Source organism: Cucumis sativus, chromosome 6, assembly GCF_000004075.3.
Source record: "Cucumis sativus cultivar 9930 chromosome 6, Cucumber_9930_V3, whole genome shotgun sequence".
Classification (NCBI taxonomy): domain Eukaryota; kingdom Viridiplantae; phylum Streptophyta; class Magnoliopsida; order Cucurbitales; family Cucurbitaceae; genus Cucumis; species Cucumis sativus.
The window spans coordinates 21,840,457-21,861,992 of NC_026660.2; the positions used below are offsets into that span (position 1 = coordinate 21,840,457).

General features: G+C 34.1%; 5 protein-coding genes across 5 annotated transcripts; 4 read left to right on the top strand and 1 right to left on the bottom strand.

Annotated features, from left to right (window-relative positions):
• Positions 1-221: 221 nt before the first annotated feature.
• On the top strand, positions 222-3,765 carry LOC101217653 (peroxisomal adenine nucleotide carrier 1). Its single transcript, XM_004140109.3, has 5 exons — positions 222-706; positions 1,562-1,793; positions 2,191-2,337; positions 2,589-2,749; positions 3,126-3,765. Exons 1-5 carry the CDS (start codon positions 564-566, stop codon positions 3,406-3,408), a joined length of 966 nt encoding a protein of 321 aa, XP_004140157.1. The 5' UTR covers positions 222-563; the 3' UTR covers positions 3,409-3,765.
• A 950-nt stretch (positions 3,766-4,715) lies between these two features.
• LOC101217896 (uncharacterized GPI-anchored protein At5g19250) lies at positions 4,716-7,285 on the bottom strand. The gene is made up of 2 exons (XM_004140110.3): positions 6,959-7,285; positions 4,716-5,464 (listed from the first exon to the last, which is right to left on the bottom strand). Exons 1-2 carry the CDS (start codon positions 7,038-7,040, stop codon positions 4,956-4,958), a joined length of 591 nt encoding a protein of 196 aa, XP_004140158.1. The 5' UTR covers positions 7,041-7,285; the 3' UTR covers positions 4,716-4,955.
• A 1,932-nt stretch (positions 7,286-9,217) lies between these two features.
• LOC101218134 lies at positions 9,218-10,283 on the top strand. The gene has a single exon (XM_004140111.3). It carries the CDS (start codon positions 9,377-9,379, stop codon positions 10,043-10,045), a length of 669 nt encoding a protein of 222 aa, XP_004140159.2. The 5' UTR covers positions 9,218-9,376; the 3' UTR covers positions 10,046-10,283.
• A 2,572-nt stretch (positions 10,284-12,855) lies between these two features.
• On the top strand, positions 12,856-17,596 carry LOC105435875 (rho GTPase-activating protein 1). Its single transcript, XM_011659284.2, has 5 exons — positions 12,856-14,001; positions 14,842-14,962; positions 15,223-15,342; positions 16,161-16,391; positions 16,716-17,596. Exons 1-5 carry the CDS (start codon positions 13,529-13,531, stop codon positions 17,283-17,285), a joined length of 1,515 nt encoding a protein of 504 aa, XP_011657586.1. The 5' UTR covers positions 12,856-13,528; the 3' UTR covers positions 17,286-17,596.
• A 1,187-nt stretch (positions 17,597-18,783) lies between these two features.
• On the top strand, positions 18,784-20,375 carry LOC116404805 (protein FANTASTIC FOUR 3-like). Its single transcript, XM_031888297.1, has one exon. The coding sequence runs from the start codon at positions 19,192-19,194 to the stop codon at positions 19,978-19,980; it is 789 nt and encodes a 262-aa protein (XP_031744157.1). The 5' UTR covers positions 18,784-19,191; the 3' UTR covers positions 19,981-20,375.
• The last annotated feature ends 1,161 nt before the right edge of the window (positions 20,376-21,536 follow it).

The following is a 21,536-nucleotide window of genomic DNA, read 5'->3' on the forward strand; positions in this document are numbered from 1 at the left end:
TACAGTAAAAAAAATTATTAGATCAATAATAGCATGTTTGTTTTTGAAATTTTGATTGGTAAATATTTTTTCGAATTTACCTTTTTTTTTATCAGTTTTCTTAAAATTATCGATTTAAAAAATATATAAAATAAAAGATAAAAATATGTTAGATAAAAGAATAAAAGAAATTAAAATATCATAATAATAATTAGAAGAAAAAAAAATCAAAATATCGACGGAAGAGGAAGTACCGAAGGAAAGTTAACATCTTTAGATCTCAGTTTTGTCTTCTCAATCCCAATTTAACGATGATTTTCTTCAAAATTCACAGGTGAAATATAAATCCCGCACCCAAATCCAAAATGGGATTTCACTTTCGTTTTTACTGAGTTTCATAAATCCACGTTTCCGACTCCCAAGAAGATACGTATTCAACTGTTCCAGACCCATATACATTCCTTTTGTGTCACTTTCATTCGCTTATTGAGCCTGCACAATCGGATTATCATACTAGCTTCCTTCAATTCGTTTCATGATTTAGCTTCACTCAACCTCCGTTGCCGATTTGGGTGGGAATTGGGATGGGGTTTGATTTGGAGTCTTTGTCGGAGGCAACATCTGGAGCAATTGGATCTCTGGTGAGTACCACCGTTTTATATCCTCTTGATACTTGCAAGACTAAGTATCAAGCTGAGAATCAGTCTCAACATCAGCGGAAGTACAGGTTTGTTGATCTCAATTTCGTTCTTGCGCTTTAAGCAACTGTTTGACATTTCCCGAATTGTTAATTAGGTTGGACAGAATCTATTCTGTATTATTGGTTTGGATGAGGAAGTTCAATTTTTATATTCATTATCATAATTGGTGCTTTATGGAATTAGGGCGTTTGGTTAGTTAAATTCTATTGTCTTTGTCCTGGATAAACTTGTAGGGAAATAGAACATCTCTAGCTTATTCCAGGTTTAGATGGCAACTCTGCTGCATGTGGCGCTCTGAGTTACAATGCTAGACTCTCACTATTTTGTTTTTTTTTTTTCCCACTTGAGAATTTTCTTTGAGTTCTACATTAAATGTGGGGTTGGTAGAGGTCTAAATGAGTTGAGCTAAATTTAGTCACTAGATAATTCGAAAGGTTCAAACACTAATTTCTAGGAATCTTCACTCATATAAAACTTGGGAATGTGGGATTCTAACCTCTTACCTCTTGGTTCACGGTATATGTCTAAACTAGTTGAGCTACGTTGAGGTTAACTTGTTAATTGAGTCTTGGTGTGTGTTTCCGAATATACAAGTCTTTGCTATTAAGGGCAGTTGGGCATTATTCCCTGTATTAGCCCCAGATGGAATTGGATCGTTGCCTATTAGAATGTGAGTGATGAAAAGTGCCCATGCATGTCTTTTTGATGGGTGAAAACTGGGAGATTCTCAATAATGTAGATCATTTGTACATATGATTTTCAATATTTTGATATATGTTGTACTTGGATTTAAAATTACTGCTAGAAGCATGACTTAATGCCATGGCAAGGTTTGATTGAAAGAGAAGTTTATGCAATATTACTCTTTTTGCATTATGCAGGAACATATCCGATGTGCTATGGGAGGCAATTTCAACTGGTCGTGTGGGTTCGTTATACCAGGGTCTCGGCACAAAGAACTTCCAGTCCTTTATTTCATCATTCATCTACTTCTATGGATACAGCTTTTTAAAGAGAATCTACTTGAAAAGAAGTGGGAATAAAAAAATTGGAACAAAAGCAAATTTGATTGTTGCTGCAGCAGCTGGGGCTTGTACAGTTGTATTGACACAGGTGTAAATAACTAACCCACCTTTTACTTATGTATATATTTATGTTCTTTATTAGAAAGCCTCTGATTTCAGAAGATATCTTGTAATCAATAACCTCAACTGGAGATACATTTTTGTAGAGCTTATTTGGCAGGGAACCTTCTTCCTCCGGCCTCTACGCTAGGTTGTTTTTGTATATAATAGATTCATAGCTTCATGACATAAAGCTTCATATCATATTGTTCTTCTGGATATTTCTCCTGAAATTGAGTGGCGCAGCTTATGCTTTTTAGGAAAATCAGTTTGGGTAAAACGAGTACTAAATTCAATAGCTTTCTTGGAGTTCCCCAAAGATCTTCCAGTGAATTATTTGTTGTTCTGAATCTGATCAAGTAATCTTGGTTTATTTATCATTTCAGCCTTTAGATACAGCTTCATCTAGGATGCAGACAAGCGAGTTTGGGAAGTCCAAAGGACTATGGAAGACGCTTGCGGAGGGTACCTGGAGTGAAGCATTTGATGGTCTTGGAATATCCCTTCTTTTGACATCAAACCCATCTATTCAGGTATTCGGTATTTCTTTTGATGATTTACATATAAATCAGATGTAGAACTCATGTAATCGAATTACAGCTGCATACTTATAGGCGATTTTTAATCCAATATTCCAAATCAACGTTGGTTTCAAAAATTACATGCTGGGAGATTGGCATATATGTCATAGATATATTTCATTTGTTATTTGCCCTGCGTGGATACTAGAATGAAAATGTTTGTAGATGATGGAAGAAACTGACATAGCATGTATGTATCACAGTACACCGCATTTGATCAACTGAAACAAAGGTTACTCCAGACAAAGCTGACGCATGAATCAGGTACCGAGTCATCCCCAGAAGCTCTCTCAGCCTTTTCTGCTTTTGTACTTGGCGCCCTCTCGAAATGTGTTGCTACAATCTTGACATACCCTGCTATCAGGTGAAAATTTAATTTGAGTTCGTTGTCCAAATATTGGAGTTTTGTCACCCCTTGCTAGATTTCGTTTTAAATGTTCTGGTTAACATTTAAACTCATTATGCGCGAAACATCGAGCCAAACCCTTTACCATATTTTGGGGGGAATTATTGTCAAATATCTGGATATCTTCTTCTGAAGGCAAAATAAATGTTACACTTGCTATATCTCTGAAATTTGAGATGTCATTAAAAAGTATATTATTTTATTTTATGAACCCACACCATTATTCAACGCCATTGTTATGGCAAATAATGAATGTAGGTAGGATAAACTCTAATACTAGAAATTTTCTCCAATGTATTTTTTGTTCGAAAATGAATTATTGAAATGCATACAGGTGTAAGATCGTGATTCAGGCTGCGGAATCAGACCAAGAAAATAACGAGGACAAACAGCAGCATGGAGACAAAAAAAGTATTTCGGGTGCACTTAACACTATTTGGAAAAGAGAAGGCTTGCTAGGATTCTTCAAAGGATTAAATGCGCAAATACTAAAGACTGTGTTGAGCTCTGCATTACTTTTGATGATAAAAGAGAAGGTGGCAAAGACATCTTGGATCATATTGCTTGCACTTAGAAAGTTTCTCTTTCCTACCAATACAAGATTAAAGGCTGCTTGAATTTAAGCATTAGGCTTAAACTTTCTAAGATTTGAGAAAGTCCCAATTGGATTTCTGCAATCTATGAAGGAAAACATAATTTTTTAAATCAGGTTCGGGTTGGGTCGGTTTCTGTCAGTACAAAACCGGGTCAAGACCCGACCCAGCTCAGTCCAATTACACCCCTATTGCAGTGCTTTATGAGTTCTTCAATGACATTACCAGCAATAATTGTTTATCTATTTGTTCAGTTTTTAATGGTAGGAAATAGGTCATAGATTGAAATTTAAACTCCTATATTTGTAATTTAATATTCTAAGAAATTATCTTGATATATTGAATTGGTTGAACATTGTTAATTATATAGTTTCTTTACTATTTTATTATTCTGTATCTAGTTTTTGAGAGAAAAACATGTATGATTAACTTGTAAAAGCTTCGATCCGATAAGCTTAGAATTTATAAGAAGTTGAGGAAAATAATAACAATTGTGTTCGTTGCAAAATGAATCTCACATAAGACTGTTCAAAATGACAAATAGTACAAAACAACCAAGGAAATATGTACTTATGATCAAATTTGAACTTTAATTTCTATTTGATCAATTTTGGTTATTAAAACTAAATTTTAGCGTTTTTAAGTCCAACAATATTAGGTAATGAAAGATTAAACCTTGTAGGAGACGTTTGAAACAAGAAATATTCTAAGACTATAATAACAACCTTTTGCTATCATAAATACTATTTCGTGCTATCAATTAGCTACCATCAACCCTATTTTGGAATTCAAACTTCTAATTTGCTATGATATTACTATTTGCTACATTTCTAGTATTTTATAACTTGACACAAACTATTATGTCATTTTCCAACTAAAATAGTTTACATTTCAAACATTTACTTTTATAACTCAACCCAAACTATTATAACTGCTAACCCTTTGCCCCAAAGCTCCCCTTAGTTTTTGTTTAGTTCTAACATTCTAACATTTGATCTCCATGTGGAACTAGTCTTCGTTGATGTATATTTTTAAGATGATAGACATAAATAATCTTTTAATTTTATATTTTTATACCCGAAAGACTTCCCAATTTCAAAACTACAAAAAAAGAAAAAAAAAAAGAAACTAAACTCAAATTTTGATACACAAAACAGTTTTGAAATTTCATGGACCCAATAAAAATAATAATTTAATAATTTAACTTCAAATCCCAAATACGAAGATAATATTTTACACGAAGCAAATATGTTCTGCTAGTGCTAAAACAATACAGTATTCCAACAAACCGATGAAACATATATAATTAAATTACAATTTCAACATCGGAGTTAAAGAGAATGTTAAATGAGAAAATTCCAAAGCCCTGTTCAATCTTTTGTTCACTTTCTCATTTGTCCAAAGAGGGAATTTTTCCATATATAGCTAAACTATAAACACATAGATGAGTAGGAAAATTACTTAAAGCATGTAAAATACAAATATCATATTAGTTTGTATTGTAACGTGTGGAAAAAGGGATCGGGTGATCAGAAGTAGTAAAATCCAAGCAAACCAAGGCAAGAAAATCCTCACAACATTAAGACAAAAGAAAAAATCAAGAACAGCAACTGAGAGAACAAACCAATCTTAGAAACGAGAGTGGCTGTGTTATTTGATCCTACTGCTGGCACAAAACTTCCTTCTGCTGTGCTGGTGGTAAGAACAACAACAACCCAGTCGTGTTCATTACCAATGCCAATTCCTGTGTACTTGGTATCGTTAAGTTTACCTGAGTACTGAGATTTTGTGAAGTTAGCAAGGACAAGATCAGCAACACGGTTTGGAACACAAGCAGGCATTATGGCTCCATCTCTTGTGTTGGAGACATTCAAATTGCATTTGGCTAACAGGTTTGGAAAGTCAGAAAACTGAGGTTCGGTTCCAGATATGGTGTTGGAACCTGTGGTGTTAGTACAAGGTTGATTCTTGAATTTCTCAGCAATTTCTTCAGCAAGGCAGTCTGCATTGTCATTCTCGACCAGCGCTGTCAAGTTCAAGGACGCACGATAACTGTTGATGCCTCTATGAAGATCATCATCTGGAGAAATTTAGTGGCATCAGTATAGGTCCAAAGGAAGATTGGAAATCAAACACAAAGGAATTTAAAGGAGCTGCCCTCTCTTCTATTTTCTGAACTCTTCCAGAGAGAGTCAGCTCCCAGAAATCTATTTAAGAAAGCACCAGATAATGAACAATGCTTGTAAGGTCTCTGCAGAGGAATAACCTCAAAACAAACCAATATCTTTACAGTTCTAAGGAAGGAGAAACACAATCAGACAGAGGTTCAAAAAATTTAAAATATACAAGATGAATATTCACTGCAATATCAAACATGTCCTTCAAGAGTCTTCTAATGGTAACCCCTGTTTGATTACCATTGTGTTGCTAGTTTTTGTTTTTCTTTTTTAAGAATTAATTTTGTTTTCTCAGAAGTTCTTTACAACGGTTTCGGTTTCATCTTTCCTTAGGAAACATTTGAATTTCTAACCAAAGTCTAGAAACAAAAATAAATTTTTTAAGAACTACTTCGTTTAGTTTTAAAAGACTACAACAAAGCAAAGAACCCATAGGTTGAAGTAGTATTCACAAACTTAATTTTAAAAAGTGAAAAACCAGAGAAACCAGGTGGTTATCAAATGAGGTCTTAAACTCTTGTTATCACCCAGAGCTGGTTTTCAGGTGGGCAAAGACTCGTTGACGATTAGATCATTGGCATAATGCTTAGAGCCATACCTTATTTATGGAGGAAAAGAAAAAAGAGGCACCTTCCAAATCTTAAGTAGAACGTCTCCTGATAAAAATGGTTTAAAATCTACACTAATCGTGGCCCATGGGTAGTAGCAAATTACAAAAGAACCTGCTATCCCATGGATGCATTGAGGAAGTAGGCTGTTGTCCTAAACTAACACAGATCAATAACTTAGGAGCCTTGGTGCCCGAGTTGATTTCATGAACAAGATTACCAATCCCAAATCAGCTATCAAAATCCATAGTGATCTCCATGCAGAGAAAAAGAACCACTAGAACGAACAAACATGGAGAGTGTGGTGACAGGTCATTAATATTTCACTTGTTCATCTGTGGTATTAATTGTGATTAGGGAATTCAAATGATCAGTTCTTCTAAGAAGACTTATATGGCCACTATGCATAGATGTAATGAGAAGAACGTGAGAAATGAACGAGAATCACTCAGTTTACATCATCTCTCCAGTGACCACCAAAAGAACAAATGTAAAAGATTACTTATCTCATGTGAATCCACATAGTGCAGAGCAAGAACAGGTTGAAAATCAAGAACAGAGAAACAAAACAACAAAAAAACGGCTACCCATTTTAAAACAGGACATGATGAAACAGAATCATCCAATAACACAAAACCCCAGCATCAAAACAACAAAAAACAAACCCAGATCTCAAATGACAATGCATGATAAATCGAGATCTAAATTCAAGAAAACAAACAAGGGGTCGTCGAATGTAGACTAAAGAATCAATTAGAATGAAATGAAAGAGAAAGCAAGCATTACTACCATCGCATTTGACAGGGTGATTGGAGACGAAGATGGAAGCAAGAAGCAAAGGGAGAAGAAAACATAGTTGGGATTTCGCCATTGTTGGAGAAGAAGAAAACGGGGTTTTGAAATGGTGAAGCTGGAAAATGGAAATGAACGAGTTAGAAAGAAGGAAGTTCGTAGGTCTAGTAAGTTGTTGGGTAGATGGAGATAGGCCTTTTTTGAGTTAGAGTGGATGTGAAGCTACTTCAATGGCTACCGCCAACGCAACTGGGTTTGGTGCGCCTTTCAGAGGTCCTACTTAGATATTCTTGAAAAGTTGCCTCCTTCCCCCATGGATTTTTGTTCTTACTCACTTATTTTCTTTTGGTTTTTTTTATAAACTTTGTATTTTGTATATAAAAATACACACACTTTTGATAATAATTAGTCTAGAGATTTTTTAAAAATATAAATAATTGACAAAATATCTATAGTGTATAAAAAAAACCCACAAATCCACAGAAAAAAATACAAAAATAATGTTTCTAAAACAATTGGTAAAATTTGAATAGCTAAGTATCGACTTTTGGAACAGATTTAATAGTTTATATTTGTTATATCTTCTATTCCTAAACTCTCGTTCATTCCAATTATTATTATTAGTCAGGTTGTTCTTGTCATTCTTTTTTAATCAAACTTTGATTAAGAAAATGCTCACTTTCAAAGACCTCAATTTTAAGATTTGTTAGGATATCAATTGTTAAAATGATACATATGCTCCTTTTATTCTAATTCTAAATTATCAAAGGTTTCATAAAAATTGATTTTTTTTTTTTGACCTAATTTGATTCAATCATTCCATTTTTAAAATGTTATATTATACTTTGTTTAAATGTTTTTTTTTTTCCTTTGGAGCAAAAAAACTGCTATTTTGTCCATAAGATCTTACATGTACCATCATTTAAATATGCATATATATGAAATTATGTTGACCTCTCAATCCTTTTGAGCCAAGACAAAAAGTGGGGCATGGGCTAAGTCACCATCTTTGACTAAAAGGCAACGTTTTTTTAATTTATTTATTATCTAGGTTTTTCATACTTGACGTAAGAAAAAATTCAAACATCTAACTTTCTAGTTGAAAAATATATATCCTATTTCTAATCATTTGATTTGTGTTGAGGTAAGTAAGTATACACCGATTGGTTAATAGGGAATGACAAACAATCTCTATATCCCATCCCAATCTCGTTCATGTTTTTCAATTTTGTGGAATTTCTCTGAGGAATTGTTCCTCGCAGGGAGGAATTGTTCCTTGCATGGAGTTGTTCCTGGCAAGTACCAAATACACAAATAACAAAAGTGTTTACGAGTATGGGTGAATGCATTTGCATATTGTCAATTAGTGAAACTTCAAAATAACAGATGTGTCCTTTTTAATGCAGTTACAATATTTAGTATATATAGTTCGTTGCAAGATATTCTTTCAATGATTTCAAAGGTAAAAGTAAAACTATAAAAATTATCGTCGAATTAACTCATATTACACCATTATAAAAATAATTGATGTAGCATTATCTTTCTCAATCGCCACGGTCGCATACAACCCATCGAAGTTGTAATTTATTTGTTTTAGCTCCAACAAATTTGTGTATTTTTCAATTGTTCATTTAATTTGATGTCTCCAATTTGTATACAGTGTAGTTACAAAAAAATTGAAATAACCGACGATGTTGGTTAGCTTCAGCCTTATCATTTAGATGCATAACGTAGAGCTAATAACATATATATAGTATGACGATATTGTCCTCTAAGTTCCAACGTTAAAATTTTCTTCTATTATGTTTGAGATAATAATTTTAACGTCTTTATTAACTATATTTGGATTTGATTGACAGTTTTTAAGATGATTAAAACCTTATAGTTGGTCATCATTGATTTCACATGTTAAAGTAGTAAAAACTGTTGAGTTGTAGTAGTTCAAGTTAAAGCCTCTGTCCAATCAATGTGGATGGCCACATCAATAATACATACACTAAATCAACAAGAAAATGAGTTATTCTTGTTGGTAGTAGGCAAATTTTTTAAAGCTTATGGGTGGCCTCAAGCTCCAAACTAAGATTGGTCTAAAAAAGCTTGCATAACTTCAAGTTTTAAACAAACCAAACAAAACTCAAAACACTCTACAATATGAAGAGTCACAAATGACTCGTACATCGTCAGAGTTGTTGCCCTGTGGCCCCAGCAAAAGTGAAAGTTAATGCAGCCTTTAAAATGTTAATTTAGTCGGTAACCGACTAACCGTCGTCCTTCCAAACAGTGGCTTCAGTCGGGCACGTGAGATTTGTGGTCGCAATCCGTCAATTCCATTCCCAATCTCAAAATATTTCCAATTCTTACCCTCCTCCGACCACGGTCTCTTCGGTCCGTTTCGGCCTATTTTCGTCATTTACTATGGCATCCCACTCTGTCACTACACCTCATCTTTCCATTTCCTTCATTCTCTCTCTAACTTTACTTTCTCAAAATCTCACCCATCTCTCCTTCCTCCTTCCGCCGGCGAAGAAGAAGATGGGGAAAAAACGTAACTGGAGCTGGACCTCCGCTCTTGTCGGAGCGGCGTCGGCAATTGCAGCCACGGCCATCATTTCCGCAAAGCCCAAGGACCCCACCTTTCACTTGATCTCAATTAAATTCACTTCCTTCAAGCTCAAGCCGCCGGTGGTGGACACCGAGCTTATCCTCACCGTCCACGTCACCAACCCCAACGTCGCTCCCATCCACTACTCCTCCACCGCTATGTCCATTTTCTACGAGGGTTCCCTCCTCGGGTCGGCCCAGGTGGATGCCGGTTCGCAGCAGCCCCGGTCGTGTCAGGTTCTACGACTTCCAGCCCGGCTGGACGGCCTGAAACTGGCCCACCACGGCAGCCGGTTCATCTCCGACGTGGCGAAGCGAGAGATGGTTCTGGATGCGAGTGTGGACATTGGGGGTTTTGCGAGAGTGCTGTGGTGGAGTCACAAATTCAAGGTCCACGTGGACAGCCATCTCACCGTTGATCCCGTCTTCCTTGATGTCCTTGATCAGGAAAACACTTCTCAACTTGAGCTCTTTCTTAATTAGTAATAATAATTAGTTCCCTTCTCTTTCTATGATATTGTTAATGGATATTTTTGGTACACAAATTCATAACCATAGTTCCCACCCCACCCTGTTTCATTATGTTATATTAATTCATCTTTGCATTTCATAGTTCACTATCTTTTCTTAATGTTTTTGGTTCATTGTAGGATTATCAATTTTCTTCTATTTTTGTTTAAACATTAGGGTTTTGTGAAATTAAATACCATTAATTATTGCATTTAATTTGTTTCTGCCTAATAGCCACTTTGGTTATTTTAATACCCAAAAGATATTGATTAAGGTTGGATCATATGTTATAGTTTTTATTTGTTTGTTTTGTTATTGGCTGTTCTTTTGAATAGAACAAATGAAAGTGATGATGACATATATAACAATTAGATTTATAGCAAAATATGTGGAAGTATTAACCATAAAAATATATTTATTGCAAATATTGATCATTAACTTATATATTTATAATTTTTATATGTTGCTATATACTTAATTATTATTTATAAAACTGATTGGACATTTGAACTTGGAGTGATTTGGGTAAACTTTTGAGTTGGTGTTAATAGTTTGAAATTTTCAATTTTTTGCCTCAACTATTTTAAGTGAGAGAAAAATAGATAAAGACAACAACGAATTTAAATTGTTTTAATTTTATTTTAAAATATGTCACGCGATGAAAACAATAATTGAGAAAAATGGAATTATTTAATAGTGAACTTAATTGTATGACTTTGAAATATCAAGATGTGGATTGTAAAAAGAATAATTTATACATCACATGTGTCATCGTCTCCAATGGGTTAGTTAAAGTCATGTTTATTAAGTTAGTAAAGTTGTTCCTTACCATTATATAAAAAATACGATAACCAATAAAAGAAAGCATTGTTCAAAAGTATATTTTGTAGTATTAACGGACTGTCAAGTAGATAAACAATACTAGTGGGATATTGTCCATTAATTTGAACATAAATTTTATGACTTTACATTTGGTTATATTTCATATTACTAAAGATAGTTGTTTGATAGTTGTTTTCACTTCTAAATTTATGTTTATTTTTTTATTCAATCAAGATAAGATTTTGATCATAATTCCACTCAATAAAAGGTAAAAAAGAAAAAGAAATAAAGCTATGGGTTATTATTGCAAGCACATGTAATATTTGAAAGAAAATCAACAAATGTGTGGGATATGATTTGATTTTAATTAGTGGTCAAATTCACGTTGATTGGACCTACTTAATATGGCTTTAATAGATATAATTGCTTGAAATCATATGGAAAGTGAGAAGAGAAAAAAAAAAAAGTGTTATAGTGAAGTAATAATATATAAGTATGAGTAATTAGGTGCGTTATTTCAGGTAAAGATACACAACGGAGAGGCAAAGCCATGTGAAAAAAAGAAATGCGAACTTTATGGATTTCTCAAATGTATCCATTTTAATGTGAATTATTTAATCAATTCAATGCACTAACACGTTCTATTAAGTAACCTCTCATGATCTCTAAGTTTTAAATATATATCACTAACAATCAATGGATAAGTTAAAAATTTGTTTTTATAGCTGTGTATGAGAGAAATTCTAGTCTCTGTAGTTTTGTAGTTACCTCATAAATAGTAGAAATTAATAGAGGGTTTGTTTTTTTGTTTCTCTTCCTTTTTTGACTTCAACAATATATGGAAGATGAGAATTTGAACTTCTAACTTGTTGGTTGATAGTTTATACTTTTGAGTTATGCATTCATTGACACTACTTGGAGATTTAATATTTGATGGTTAAATATTCATATGATATTAATGTATCATTTATATTAAGTAGGGGTGTGTTGGTCGGTCAATGTCAGATTTTTCTACCAAACAGCCACCGAACTAAATATAGTTGGTTTAGTAAATGTTCAAATGATTTTGATAGTAAAGATGGACAAATCAATCCCTCGATTTGATGATTGGTTTGAATCGTTCTAAGCCTTTGAAATGGATTGTTTTTTTGGTCTAAATATGTGCGTTAAATAGTTGATTGGATCGAGAAAATAAGTTGATAAAAATTGATTGTGGTTAAGTAGATGAAGAGGACGGAAAATAGTTTATCTTTTCTTTAAAAAAAAAAGGGTCCAAGATGCACTAAATTCCATCTTATGCCAAACATTATTCTTTCGTTGGTCAATTACCGAACTCACACACTCATCTAAATAAAGACTACTTCATTGACACATGAATATGGTTAACTGTCACATGCACAATCCAGTTACTAACTTTTTACCTTATAAACAATTATCAAATTTTATCAAATTGTAAGAGATTAAATTTGTAATTTCACTATAGTAGTGATGAATAAGATTGTATTAAAGTTTCAAAATAAAAGAAAAAACTGTGAGTCTTAATGGATTTGATTGATCAATAGTCATTATCAATGTAAGAAGCTCACATTTAACATGAGTGTCTGGAATTAACAAATAATTAAAGAAAGGTTGCAACTTTGGAAATCAATAATACATTATATTCAATTGGGTACTTGCATAATGTTGTTGATTTTCTTTCTACTATTGTTTTAACTTTCATTTATTTGATAATTGGCTATTTCTGTCAGTATCTCACATTGTGACATTATTTTATCAGATTGCAACAAAATCTGAAATGAATTATTTAATGAACTTGTTTTGCATTCCAAGGACAGTTTGAAAACAGGAGATATGGTCGACCCATTAAATATTTGATGCCTATGATGCATTTACTTTCTTTAAATCTAACTTACACCTTTCCATTAACAAAAAAAAAAAAAAAAAGTCTTTTTTCATACATAGATCATAACATTTTATCCAGAACTTCTTAAAAAATGACAGAGAAAACATAGAAGGAATTAAAAAAAAAATGAATTTAGAGTTCTTGCTTATCTGTTAAAGGGTTGGCAAGTTTCTATTTTTGTGGGTTTAATGAAGGTTAAGAATGGAGATTATGCCATTGAAGCGCGTTTGTTCTTGTTGGGGTGAGTGAAAATGGGGAGCCATGGAGGCAAAAAGCCTAAAGTTATTTAAAGAAAGGGAAAGGAAGAAGAAAAAAGGAAGGCGTTTGGTTGAAGCTCCCAAGATTAAAATTTAGCAATAATTACTATATTTATTTGTGTTCTGTTTTGTGAATCTTTGCCTTGAAATTTCTTTACTCTCCTCATCCTTTTCTTCTTCTTTAATCTTCAAACTCCCTCACAATCCACTAAAAAAGGATCAGACATTGTGGAAAAGAAAAGAGAAAGAGAGGAGGATTCTGTTAAATGATTCTCAAATCTTGTTCCTTGTTCCTTCTTCCCTGTTACCGTTTTTTTCTCTCTTTACCCAAATCATTCTTTGTTTCTGTTTTCTGAAAATCGTTTTTGGGGTTTTCTTTTATATTCCCAAGAAAAGAAAGCAAAAAAAAAAAAAAAAAGAAAAAAAAAGAGGACCCTCTTTCTTATTGTTCTTCTTCTTCTTTCATTGGCAGCCATGACTGAGGTTGTTCTTCATTCCCCTTCTCATTTTGCTTCATCCCGCAGAAGGGTTTCTTCTTCTTCTTCTTCGTCTTCCACGGTTACTGTTACATGTCCAACGCCTCCCAATGATGGATCTCTCCTTGTCAACATGCATTCTCAAACACCCATTTCCCCTTCTTCTTCTTCTTCTTCTGTAGATGGGGATGGGGATGTTACCGAGATTGAATGTGAAGTGGAGGAGGTGGTGGGGAAGGACCGGTTTAAGCAAAGAAGAGATCAGCTCTCATTGTTGGCTTTAGTTGTAACCCTTTTCAGGAAATCTTTAATTGCTTGCAAGAGTGATAGAAGAGAGCTATGCGCAATGGAGATCGGTTGGCCGACCAATGTACGCCATGTCACCCATGTTACTTTTGATAGGTTTAATGGATTCTTGGGTTTGCCTGTTGAGTTTGAACCAGAAGTGCCTCGCAGGGCTCCAAGTGCTAGGTACATTCCTTTTTTTTCCGACTGCTTACAGAATTTGGTCGTGAGTATTGATTGTTTGGCCTTATGCTTCTTTCTTTATACACTGATTCTTTATGTCTTTTTGTTGGTTTTGGTTGTGTGATTCTTGAAGTTAAGTAGCTAATGTCTTAATTATACTTCTATTTTTTGCAATTCTGAAGTTTGGGAAGTCGTTCTAGTTGGTTGAGGTTCAACCCTCCAAAGCTTTTGTTGCTGTCTATTTATCCATCTGAATAGCTATCTCTTTCGTCTGTTGTGACTATCTGGTGCCTTCTTTCTAAATTTCCTTTGAGATTAAGGATCTGTTGAGGAATGTTTCTGTTCCTGGATTTGAGGCATCATGAACATGGACACTCGTCACGTTTCTCCTTAATTTATTATATATCTAATTTATGTGTCTTGAAGTAAGAAAGAAGAATCAATGAGTTCTGTAGCTTCAGTTTCTACCAGAAATGGAAATGAAAGAGAAGAGAAGTATGGACTTTGATTTTCCAATGAAATGTAACCTATAAACTCATATCAAATTTAGGAAAATTTATTGTCACATGGTGTCTCTCCCCTTCCCCAAACCCTCTTTGGTCCCTGGATCTTTTGCATCCTTATGGTATAAAAGTGCCAACCACATCATTCTAGGCTCATCAAATTGTTTCTCCAAATGTAGAGCCCTTTTCTATTTTGGTCTTCTGCATCACACCTTATGTGATTCCATAATCCTTGCTGCATATTTGGTGCTGTTCCCTTGCCTTGATACTTGATTTCTATATAGTGTTTTTTTGTTGCTTGCCTATTTTAGGACTTATTTCCTTGAAATTACATTTGTAGTACCACGGTGTTTGGGGTTTCAACTGAATCCATGCAATTGTCATATGACTCGAGAGGGAATAGCGTGCCAACAATTCTTATACTAATGCAACACTGTCTGTATGCTCAAGGTGGCTTGCAGGTACATTCACTTTATTTTCATTTATGCGTAACTCCTTAATTGTAAATCCAAAATTCTGGTTCATTAATGCCACAAAGGCCTAGTGAAAAAAAAGAACAAGAAATGATCTTCCGATTTTTGTTGTGATGGTGAAGATAAGATAGATTTTCAGATCTAATGCCGAAGGTAGTTTCCGGTGTTCTTTAAGTTTTACACTGTGGATGCATTGTTAATTGGTCCAGCCTAGTGTTTGCTTCTGATTTGTCTTTTCATCCCTTCAGGCTGAAGGCATTTTCAGAATTAATGCAGAAAACAGTCAAGAGGAGTATGTACGTGATCAGTTAAATCAAGGAGTGGTACCTGACGACATTGATGTACATTGTTTAGCTGGCCTTATCAAGGTTATCTCAATTTAATTAAAACTCAAAGATAAATCTATAGGTATTGAATTTGAATAATACTGTTGATTGGTCTGTGAAAATTTGCTATAATCATAGAAATAAATGCTTATAAAATGAGAAATTTGTATGGGATCTGGTTCTTGTTAATAATTAAATGTATTGTCACAAAGAACATGGACAAATATCCATTGGATATGATGGTCCAGGGTTTATACCCCTGTAAATTACTTGTTCAAACACCTATTCAAAGCACATAATATATTTAGTTGGTTCCCGGTTCTCTTCTAAATTTTTTGCAAGATTTGGTTAAGTCATCTTACTTGATAGATGCTGAAAATGTCATCATTGTGGAATGTTATTTTTGCTTTCCTCCGATTGAGTGTGTGGTTCATTTTTGCCTATAGGTTGTCTGTTTTCATCTCTTATGGAATATTCCTTTCCTCTGTTTCTTCAATATGCATACTGTACGGTTTTTGTTTAGTAGGATCGTCTGATGGTCTTGAGTTTTCTTTTCCCCCTTATATGTTACCCAAGGGATCTCTTTTCACAAATCATAGATCATTTAATCTTACTCAACAGTAACCTTGTAACTCATATCCAGTGAAATACATTAAGTTTAGAAAGTGAATCATATTCTACACAAACATGAACGAATTTCCTAATAATATGGCATCATAATTGGTTTAGAGTTGGATTAGTAGAAGAAATAATAATATGACTAGAGACTAAACTGTTGTGCTGGCTATAGATGTTGTTTGTTTCTTTTACAAGTAATTTTGATTTCCATGTGTTCAATTTTTACTTATTAAAATTAACAGGCTTGGTTCAGAGAACTCCCAGCTGGGATTTTGGATTCTCTGTCGCCCGAGGAGGTCATGGAGTGCCAGACAGAAGAAGAATGTGCTGACCTAATAAGGCATCTACCTCCTAGTGAAGCTTCTCTGCTGGATTGGGCAATCAACCTAATGGCAGATGTTGTCACGCAGGAACATTTCAACAAAATGAATGCTCGCAACATCGCTATGGTTTTTGCACCAAACATGACTCAGGTGAAATTCAAATAGCTTATGTTAGTTAAGTCCACTTTCTGGAGACGAGAAATGTTTCTAACTTCTGAGTCTACGTGAAACACATTGAAGATTTGGTATCTTAACTTTTAGTTCCTTTTCTGATTTGCAAGATTTTTCTTTAATCCTTTTTGGAAGCCTGTGTTTACCTGTCCAAAACTGACCCTGCAATGCGTTCTAAAGTTCCGATTCTGACAAACACAAGAATACATAAGTTTGCTTTTCCCAATTGTCGAGTTCCTGTTGATGATCATTGGTTGTGCTTGATCCATCTGACAATGGTTTTCTGGCATTCTTTTCATGCAGATGGCCGACCCTTTGACGGCATTGATGTATGCTGTTCAAGTTATGAACTTTCTCAGGATGCTGATCTTAAGGACACTCCGAGGAAGGGAAGACTCCATTCTCGACTCTGCTGCTACACATTTAGAGCCGCCTGATGAGAGTGGCCACCAGAGTCCTTCACAGCCCTGCCTTGGAAATACCGTCACTGTATTTCAGGTGGCAGAGCAAACCGTGCCTGAGTTTTTTGCAGAACCGCCTGTTCTAGAAACATATTCCGACTGTAACAAAGGTGCACGTTTTTCTGATGGAGATGTTTTTTCTTTAAGCCATGTCAAGAAACTGTTACCTAATCGATATAGATCCTTACGGAATGCCCACGAAGACAAAGAAGCTGTTACAGGCAATGACATGAAGGCAGAAGTTGTAATCCAAACTGATCTATCAAATGTTCCAAATCTGAAAAAAGAAACTAACAAACTAAATAACCAGAACTCTGTATTCCAAGTCTTGGCACCGGTACCGGTAGAGAAGCGGCTCAGCAACTTTAGTTGTATAAATTCATGGACAGAGCGAATCGAAGCTTGGCGATAAATAGGTAAAACTGTTAACGAAACTTGCTGTGCTATAAAAGATGACACTTTTAAGAAGTTTGTTGAATATGCTGACCTGACCACATATGAGGTTGCTAATTTTTACGCATGTTTGGCTTAACTTGGGGGTTTTGGAACTGAGCTTCTTCATTATGATGTGGTTTCATGTATTTTTTTTTCTTTCTTATTTTTCTTTTTTCTGAGTAATGTGGGCACAAGAATTGCCTCCTCAGTTATATGTAATAAGTAAATAATCAATTCTAGGCATCTGAATATATAGCAGGTGATAAAGTTTCATGTTATTATAGATTAGAGGAATGGTGAGGGGAGATGCAAATGAAACTATCTGGTGCCAGATTAAGTAGAAGCTCCCAACACTTCATATCCGATCAAAGTGGTTCAAATTCTTATTTTTTCATATGTTGATTCCTCAATTATTTTCATATGGTTTCCACAATTTTCAAAGAAACACATTTGAATTAGTTTCTGATAAACTAATTTTTAAGTTTCAATTTTTTTAAAAAATATATTGTTTTCTCACAAAAAAAACATTCGAGAATATTCTTTGAAAGAAGAGACTTAAAGCTTTTAAAAACATTATAAAACTAAATTGAAGAACAAATCAAAGAACTTTATACGTTAGTTAACAAAAGTGACCTTGTAAGGAAAAAAACCAAACAAGCTTGGCATGATATGTGCAGAAATTACCGTAAATTGTTGAAAATATTTACAAAATACACCAAGTTTTTACATTGATAAACTAGCAACTTGAATTGGGTGTGCTTAGAACACCGAGGAATGAATCCCAAAATGCAAATGAAACAAAAGACAACAAATGATCTGATTGTTTTATATTCTAATCCTTCTAAAAGGACATGCATTGGATTTGATTTCATAAGGCAAATATCATCCAGAAACCACAATATCTGAACTCAGGAAACCCAATGACGTGTTAGTTTAAGAGCCAGCGTCAATGATCTGTCCATTTGACACGTCCCCATCGGCTGTAGATTTGAAAGCCTACCATCCATCTGGGCTTGTCATGTGAGAAGTATCATTTGGAATATTCCCTATTTCATTTGTCAAGTGGCAAATAATACACCACTAAGCTCAGCAAGAAGAAGAAGAAGAAGAAATATATGTTATAACCTCTAGTAAAAACACATCATCATCTAACGAAACAAATAACTTTTTAACAGTGAGGTTTCCAACGGTGAAAGATAAGGTTTAATATGAGACTTTTGTATGGACTATGAAATATGATCATCCGCTTACTTCAAATCACTGTTTTTTTTATACAAAGGATGATCATGTCTATCGTAACTTTAAGTCGATAACCAAGTCTATTGTGTACCTTGTTCTTCTCACACTCTGCTCAATGGAGATAAAATCAAGATAAACATGAGCATCACTGTATGAAAACAGAAAGTTGGATTTCATTTGTTTTTTTAGGGGTCACTAATCAAGTAGAGAAATTAAGAATAGGTGGATTTGTATTGAATGAATTTGAGTTCAAACAATTTCAATTACAAGAGGTATCAACTTTGTATGTGTTTTGCTGCAGATACAAAAGAACAAACACCACAAACTATTCCATTAGATTATAGCAATATGAAATGTAATCAACAGGGATATGCCAAATTTCCAAAACAATGACAACCACCAAATCCATGCTTGTCATTACAGCCACCCGTCTATATTCCAATCCAAGAGACCAAAAAAGAAAAAGAGAAAATCAGCTGGCCTAATTAATAAGCCTCACCTTCATTGTTTCTATCCATTGCCAATCTCGTGCATTCTCACCATCTCACCTTACTCTTCAGTTCACCTGCAAGAAATCATTTCTCTTCGAGTTTTAGATTATTTATCTTTCAAAGCCAGCAATCCCAATTCAAGAGAGCCAAGCCATGGCTGTCTGTAAAAGCCCCCAACACATCTTTGAAAACCAGTTCCCTGAAAACCAAACCCTTCTTGAGTCAGTCATGTCAACATGGAGCCAGAATGTTGTTAATCCTGTCAATCAAACTCAGGGGTCTTCATTCTCTGAGGTATTTGGTGACCTCTATTCCAAAGACGGTTTGTCTTCACAGTTACACGAGCCAAATTTATTATCTTCTTCCATAGATTCAAGCCAAATGTCAACAAACAAAAACCAGAACAAGAAGGAAAAAAAGAAAGAAGAGTACCCTTTTTCATTCCCTCTTGGAAACAATCATTATTCCAGCTGCAGCAAGATTGATGTTGGGTTTTCCTTGGTAAAGTCAGAAAGTCTACAACTTTGTACAGAGGGATTGGGGTCAGAAAGTTCAGATGATGTCGAGGAGAACTTTCAAGTTGAGATGATCAAAGAAGAGAAAATGGTGAGTGCTTCTGTCAAGCATGTTGCATCTGGGACTTCAAGTGGGGAACTTAGGAGGTCAAGGACGAGTAGACAAGATTTCCCTCCACCTTTATCTTTCATAGGAAAGAGTGCAAAGACAGGAGTTCGCTTCACTTCGTATAGACAAGATGGAAGGTTTGTCTTGAAAGAAATAAGAATTCCCATTCAGGAATTTCTTCAAGCACGTAGAGAGGATGGACGTTTGAAACTGCAAATTGTTCAACCCAGTGATTATATCGTGGAAGAGGATGATGAAGAATTTGAAGAGCATGATGCTGATGAAGCAGAGAATGAAAAAATTGAAGAAGAAAACTAAGTTAGGAACAATGGTCAATCTTGGTTGAACTTGAAAGTGATAGCCTCATCCATTGTTGTTCTGTGCAAGGTTCTCAACATTAGTTTTCCTTCCCAAAACATGGAAAGAAAATGGAGAAATGGGGAAAAGAAAGTGCAAAATTACTGTCCAATCTTCTTTCTCCTTCTGTGTATTAATCAAGAAAAAAAAATGTATAGAACTACAGAAATGGATCAGCTAAATATTCTTGGTTACAGATAGATAAATGGGAGTGTTGCATTGCATTTAGTTTCTTGAAACACAGAAAAAGCAACCAAGCAAACCAGAAATTTATAATCACTTAAGTGCAATACTGTGCATTGTTATTCAATTCTTGAATGGATACATAAGCTCCAAAAGCAATTCCAGTTGGTGAAGTATATATTATGTAATCAAGAGTCACAGAATTTCATTTCTCAAAGCTCTGGATTTTATGTTCTAAATTATAAATAACTGATAGCTCAGCAAAGTTGAAAGAATGAATTGTTGGGAATAGCAAACCTGAATTAGTGGTTATAGTTTGCTGTTGCCTGGAAGAAGCAGAACACCATTTCAATGTAGCTGAAGTTAACATTTTCCCGATTGAAATGATGCACAATCCACATTAGATCAATACTAAACTACAGCAACCGATAGAAGATATATAGTTTGAAACTAATAGAGGGGAGTTTGATCCAACTTATCATTGGAAATTTGAGCTCGTCAGATGCAAAGTAGAAGCATCTGTTGAATTTAGTTTCTGCTCGTCGGACGAATAAACAAACAGATTCCTATACTGATCATCCAAAAATTACGAATCACAAACTTTTTAATTGAAAACACATATGAACTATCTTCTCTTTCACACTAAAAGTAAATTAGTTTTTTATGAACATTGTTGTCATTATTGTAGTCATCTTAAACCGTATTAGGTTTTCTTAATCTACCTTACTATGAATTTTCTTTTGTTCTCTTTGGTTTAGTTCTTTTATTGGGAGATCCATACTTGAGATATGCTTCTTTGAGCCATGTAGTTGGGATTTTGTTAGTGAGTTTGATGGATTCTTTTGACATTTTTTTTGTAACTTTCATAGTTCATGTTTGTTTATGTCTTTGATTTTAGGTTAGTGATTCATTTTTCATATTTGTATGCCAAAAAGCAAATTAATTATTATGGGTGAAAAGTACTCCAAACTTAATTAAGTGTTGTAATTGTAACCATTGACTGAAAAAAAAAAGTGTTACAACTTTAATCCTCTAATAAATCATTGTCCTTAGTACTATAAAAGAAGGTTCTCTCTTATGCATTTAATCATCAATCAACTTTAAAACGTACTTACGACATAAAATTGATAAATTTTAAGAAAAAAAATATAACATTTGAATCAAGCAATTATTATTACTTGAAAAAATTATTCAACAATTAGATTCAAAATAATAATTTTTTTGTAAATATAGCAAAATTTGTTAAATTTTATCACGAGTAGACAAAAGTTTTACTATATTTAAATTTTTTTTAAAATGTTGCTATATTCTTAATTATTATTCATAAAAATGTT

Coding starts and splice junctions, on each gene's coding strand:
- LOC116404805 (XM_031888297.1), top strand. CDS start 19,192: ATGGCTGTCTGTAAAAGCCCCCAACACATCTTTGAAAACCAGTTCCCT.
- LOC101218134 (XM_004140111.3), top strand. CDS start 9,377: ATGGCATCCCACTCTGTCACTACACCTCATCTTTCCATTTCCTTCATT.
- LOC101217653 (XM_004140109.3), top strand. CDS start 564: ATGGGGTTTGATTTGGAGTCTTTGTCGGAGGCAACATCTGGAGCAATT. Junction 2,338..2,588: donor CATCAAACCCATCTATTCAG/GTATTCGGTATT, acceptor TATGTATCACAG/TACACCGCATTTGATCAACT. Junction 2,750..3,125: donor TTGACATACCCTGCTATCAG/GTGAAAATTTAA, acceptor AAATGCATACAG/GTGTAAGATCGTGATTCAGG.
- LOC101217896 (XM_004140110.3), bottom strand. CDS start 7,040: ATGGCGAAATCCCAACTATGTTTTCTTCTCCCTTTGCTTCTTGCTTCC. Junction 5,465..6,958: donor TCACCCTGTCAAATGCGATG/GTAGTAATGCTT, acceptor AAATTTCTCCAG/ATGATGATCTTCATAGAGGC.
- LOC105435875 (XM_011659284.2), top strand. CDS start 13,529: ATGACTGAGGTTGTTCTTCATTCCCCTTCTCATTTTGCTTCATCCCGC. Junction 14,002..14,841: donor CGCAGGGCTCCAAGTGCTAG/GTACATTCCTTT, acceptor TTACATTTGTAG/TACCACGGTGTTTGGGGTTT. Junction 16,392..16,715: donor TTGCACCAAACATGACTCAG/GTGAAATTCAAA, acceptor CTTTTCATGCAG/ATGGCCGACCCTTTGACGGC.